General features: G+C 37.1%; 1 protein-coding gene across 1 annotated transcript; it reads left to right on the forward strand.

Moving 5' to 3' along the window:
* The first annotated feature begins 220 nt into the window (after positions 1 to 220).
* LOC116177963 (cystathionine beta-synthase-like) lies at positions 221 to 6,000 on the forward strand. The gene is made up of 11 exons (XM_031497167.1): positions 221 to 398; positions 442 to 720; positions 770 to 875; positions 3,792 to 3,898; positions 4,022 to 4,189; positions 4,409 to 4,674; positions 4,719 to 5,004; positions 5,057 to 5,234; positions 5,284 to 5,418; positions 5,535 to 5,722; positions 5,841 to 6,000. Exons 3-11 carry the CDS (start codon positions 793 to 795, stop codon positions 5,921 to 5,923), a joined length of 1,494 nt encoding a protein of 497 aa, XP_031353027.1. The 5' UTR covers positions 221 to 398; positions 442 to 720; positions 770 to 792; the 3' UTR covers positions 5,924 to 6,000.

The following is a 6,000-nucleotide window of genomic DNA, read 5'->3' on the forward strand; positions in this document are numbered from 1 at the left end:
TGCCAAACCCTAACAGTGACGTGCGAACCGTAGCTACGCGATTCGGGCGTGTTATTAAACCACCTATTAGACTTGACTTGTAATTTGTAATTATTTATTTAATTTAAGTGTTGACTTGTGCAATGTAATATGTTTGCATGTTTTGTTTTGTTTCAATTTTAAAAGGTAGGGCATGTCATATATCATCGGACTACGCATGTCCGATGTCAACGAGCGGTACGATGGCAGTACGTACTTGACGATTAACAAATAAAGAGCTATCGTAACCAACGTCCACGAATTACTATTTATTATTAACGCCTCTACCCTCGGCTAACATTACGCAACCGAAATACATTACAGAATATTGCCACATTTAGTAGATAGGGGTGCGTTTTCATTTTGCTTTTTCATAATAGGTACGATAATATTTCATGTGTAATCAAATAAGTAGGCGTGTAGGATTCTAGGAACCAAGTTCAACGAGGCCCTTTCACTTATTCGATTGTATCGTACTGAATGCGTATTATTGCCGTATTCAATAAACGCAAACATGCTGAACTGCAGTCTCCCTCTGCCCCTGCCGTGATAAGGATAACAATTTTGCCTTCACACAAAAGTATTGGTAAAATCACAGATAAAATACCCATTTATCTGTGGCAAAATTAAAATTAGGTACCTACATATTTTATATTGATAATGATAGGTACCTGATGTAAGTGAAAAAGGGCGGTTATTTGGGTAGGTAGTAGAGTAGTAGTATATTGTAATAATTTTTGCTTTTGGCCAGGTACGTGAACCAAACATTCGAAAATGGAGTTTCTAAAACCGGGGGAAGTATCACAATGTTTATACAATCAAAATGATAAACAAAGTCCACATCCCAAACTTAATAAGTAAGTACATATGTATTTCATTATATAGACATTAGACTTAGACTAGAATGTAATGGTACCCTGCGTCAGGCGTCTTCACTAAGGTCGGTGACCCTAAACTCAATATCTCAATAGCTAATCCAGTGGCGCATCGAGTTTGGATTTGATAGGGGTTACATAACGGGTTGGTGTTTTTATAATTCAATGTGTTAAGTTTCAAAAGTATAGTGGGTAGGAATAGGTACATCGAAACTGTTATGTAATTAATACCCTAATCCTTCACTCATCGGTAATAATGCCCAAAATAGTTTGGATCCGAGGTAAGGGGGAACAAAAATAAAATCATATGAACGAACCTCGATACTTTCCCATAAACCACTCTTTAAATGGAAATAACCTAAAGTTCACGTACAGGTTGAAACAAACGAACCCAACCCCTTCCTCTTCACCTGAGGACTCAAAAACTGCGATAAGCCGTGCGTAGTGTACGTGTTTTATGATTATTTCTTAACCCCATCAGTAAACCGCCCCTATTCGCTATTCAGCATATGAAGGCGAATGAATACAGGGTGTGCCACGACGAATGCCGGCGCTCTATATCTCGAAAATATAAGACCTCACAATATTTTGTGAATTTTAAAATATAGGTACTAGTGTTACAGATTAACTACTAATGTGGATAACAGGAACGCGTCTAAAATATTTTGAAGTTAGTGACACTTCCGGTCATACGGGAAGTTGATTCCAACTTGTTTATTTTAAATGGAAATGTTACGTAGAATCAAAAAGTAAAATAATATATAGGGTGTTCCGTAGCCGCCTTTGTGGGGCACCCTGTACTAGTCTAAAAGATGGTATAACTTTCGATTTGTTCAATAAATATACTCAGCGGTCATCTGTAGATATTTTCAGGGAACACCTAGCGGCTGATGCAGTGTCAATAATCCACAATCAGCCGCTGGCAGTCACACTACTGTACATCGTACAGTCCGTACAGATTAAAAACAATACACCGACAAATGTAAAAGTTGTAATAATCCATTTGTTTACATGTGATTTCAATTTGCTTTTGTGCGAAAACAAAAAAAAACCAACAAAAAAAACAACAATCTAAACAAACAAATAAGAAATGCAAGTCTGCGCATTCGTCATTATTTTAAGTCTTTTAGTCTACGACGGACACACAGTCTATTTTTATGAAAGAGTGCACGTTATATACTTTTTGGTTTAATTTATTTCCGGCCCATTAGTACTTAAAACACAAGTCGGCCAGGTCATTCAGAATTGTGACTCCTTGCCGGTATACTCTTAATCTATTAATGGTTTCTGTGGCCTACAATTACAAAGAGCATTATTATGTCTATGTATTCAAATACTTATTCATGGGAAATGAGTATCTAAGTGTTAGAGACGTGAAAACATTCTTTTGGTACAAGTCTAAAGGTAGGTTAAGTTAAGGAATGAAAACGATCACTATTCGTTTAATTACTCGTTACTGAATCGCGATAAATTTATTATATCCCAATCCGGCTTGAAAGACCATTTTTAATGTACGAAACTTATTGTTCGCAATTAAAGAAGTATTTTTAAACTTATTTATTTCTGACTGATTCTGACCGTACTGGTCGACGGTTACACGAATAGTGATCGTTTTCATCCCTTTACTTAACCTACCTTAAACTTGTATGATGTATGTAAGAATGTTTGCACGTCGCTAACTGTAGTTAAGTATAGGTAAATGCTTCCAAAATGAAAACCAAAAATACAGGCTAGCACTTATAAATGAGACTATTACTCCACTAATTCGTTACTGAAAATTACAAACATAATTTAATTTATTTATTTTCACATTAAATCACACATTCGGCTTGCCCAAATTGCACAAGAATTTAAATTTACTAGGTTCGTAAACACACGTGACTAAATTTAAAAATAATTACAAACACCTTAAATCTAATATTATACCCTAACTTCAATGTTAATCAGCACACGCGAAAAAAATAAAAACAAGATACGAAGAATCGCATAGGTACGATTTTCAGTAGGGGAATTTTGTGCCACTCCGCTCGTATTCGAAAACCAAACTGTTGATACGTCTCATATTCAATAGCACTGATCCTTGAACTCATAAAAATTATCGATTGGCGAACTTTTGACATCGCTATTCGTTTTCTAGTTAGACGAGGAACAGACGGACAAAACCACCACATAAAAAAACATTCCAAAAACTGGTCCCCTACTGCTCTATATTAGTTTTGATAGTAGAAAGATTCACCTCGGCAAATTCTCCCCCGAGAAAACTCGCCCCACGGTAATATCACCCCCGGAAGATTCACCCCTACAATATTCGCCCCCGGAGAATTTGCCCCTATAAGATACATTTATAAAACTTCAATTCCGGAAGATTCGCTCCCGGAATATTGAAATGGGAAGATTCCCCAAACATATTTCTCACCGGTAAGATTCGTCCTTATGAATATTCACCGTTAAAATATTTACCGAAAAGAATATTCGTACATGAAGGATTCGCCCTTGCCGACAAGTCGCTCTAGAAGACTGGTCATCCGAAGGATCGCCAGACTATATTTATCCCAAGTAAAATTCGGTCACGCTCACGAATTCCCTTTGTTTTTAAGTGGGCGGGGTTTTAAACAAGGCTGCTGTACCAACCTAACCCATTATCATTTACAAATAGCTATGCCCGAACAGGATTCGAACCAAGGACCTTCAGTATCGCAGTTGAGCGTCCACTCCTCTGCGCCACATGGGACAGCATCATAAAATAACTACTTATGCGCGATTATACAAGCTTTCATAATTCATACAACAAACATAAGTTTTCTGTTGTTGTAGAAGTACATATTTTGTTATGGTAATACTGTAATATGTATCTACTGTTGCTAAAAAAAAACCCATTTCATATTTCAATAATTTCAGGAAGCCTTTCCAGAAGATTATACCAAATATTCTTCATGCTATTGGTAACACCCCGATGATTAGATTGAACCATATACCGCAATCATTTGGTATTAAATGTGAAATTTGTAAGTATAGATTGCATTCCCTCATGTTACGCGCCAAATAATATCTAGTTCTTCCTTTATGGTAACTCAACGGCATTTCGAATATGCATAGGTGGCGAAAATGTTTGTATGTCTAAATTTTAGTTGCCAAGTGTGAGTTTTTCAATCCTGGAGGTTCAGTAAAGGATAGAATTGCAATTGCAATGATTGAAGACGCGGAAAGCAGAGGACTGCTTAAATCAACCAGTACGATAATAGAACCAACTTCAGGAAATGCGGGTATTGGGTTGGCGGTAGCTTGTGCTGTCAAAGGTAAATACACCTATATCTACCATTTGCTAAAATTTGTAAAAAATGTAACGAGTTGGTCAGAATGCCATGACATGTTACCAGGTAAGACCGAATCCAGAAGGAAATGGGATCTACAGTCGGATTTTCCGACTTATGTGCCTTATCATTGATGTGGTAATATTAATAGATCCCCATCCCTTCCTGGGGACGGGCCTGTACAACAAGTCACTAATTTTGCAGGCTATAAATGCATTTGCGTCATGCCAGACAAAACCTCCATGGAAAAAGAAAACATACTAACATCCTTAGGTGCAAAAGTGATTCGAACCCCAGACACTTCGGTGGACGACCCAGACGGTGTTTTCCATATTTCCAGAAAACTGGCAGCTTCTATACCTGATTCAATTATCCTTCAGCAATTTAAAAATCCCATAAATCCTTTGGCGCATTACCACATAACCGCCATGGAAATATTTGACCAATGCGATGGCGAAATCGACATGATCGTAAGTTTTTGCGCTGGAAAAAATTTTTGATAAAGTTTCGGTAGGTTATTGGTGTAGGATCAGGGGGTACGATGACTGGAGTTGGACGAAAAATTAAAGAGTTACTCCCTAACTGTACTATTGTCGGCGTGGATCCCGTCGGCTCATTTATCGCCGAACCACCTATTTTAAACGAAACAACATTAAAGTACACCGAGGTTGAGGGAATAGGTCACGATTATTATCCCAAAACTCTGGATAAATCGGTGGTGGACTACTGGATTAAAGTTACAGATAAAGAATCGCTACATATGGCTCGAAAATTACATAGGGAGGAAGGAATCTTGTGTGGTAAGTATTTATGTAGGTATTGGACACATTTTGAGTTACAAATCAATAAAAGGATCTAGTACCGGTTCTTTAATGAGTGGAGCATTGGAAGCGGCTCGGAATTTGAAAGAGGGACAGAAGTGCGTTGTAATGTTTCCTGATGGTGTTGGCAACTACTTGACTAAGTTCGTGTCTGATTATTGGATGGAGTCAAAAGACTTCCTACCTCGTCCAAACATTTTTAAACATTGGTAAATTGTTAACGAAATTCATTTCAATGTAATTTACTGGTGTAATTAGGTGGTGGGATATTACAGTATCAAATTTATCTCTAGCGAGAACTGAGACCATCTCTTTAAACATGACTTGTGGTGAACTATCTAGTATGTTGTACTCTCAAGGAGTGGATGTACTTCCTTGCGTTGACCAAAACAGGTAAGTGACAAAGTAAAATCTAAAGCAGAGCTAAACTGTCATCTATCTATTGTAAATTGCTTTCAGGATTAGGTATCGCTATCTGAATTTAGCAATGGTTACTATTTTTGTTCTAGAATACTTCAAGGGATCATATATGCAAAAGATGTAACGTGTAAACTACTTAACGCTTCTATCACTTTGGGTGATCCAGTCCGAAGGGTCCTTTCTCAAAAGTACAGAAAAATAACGGTCAATTCATCTTTAGGGGAATTATCGCATATACTTGAGAGAGAATTAGTCGCCGTTATTGTAGAAGAAAACGGTAAGTATTACAAATTACAAGTACTGTGGAGGATGAATGAAGCACTTACTTATTAAAATCATGCTTCGTTCGTTTTCGAGTTGCACTTATTAAAATGTTTACGCTGTCAATTTTCTAGAGCCATCACAACCAATCATTTTTAAAGGATTCGTTTTTGCAAGTAATCTGGTGCAGTATATAACGGAAAATAGCATCGAATAAGTATTACGCCATTCTTTTTCATCTGCCTGAATGTTCAACAGAGATAAAAGTTTAAAATAAACTAAAATTGGTCTCTA

This window comes from Photinus pyralis, unplaced genomic scaffold (assembly GCF_008802855.1).
Source record: "Photinus pyralis isolate 1611_PpyrPB1 unplaced genomic scaffold, Ppyr1.3 Ppyr1.4_LG1, whole genome shotgun sequence".
Taxonomy (NCBI): domain Eukaryota; kingdom Metazoa; phylum Arthropoda; class Insecta; order Coleoptera; family Lampyridae; genus Photinus; species Photinus pyralis.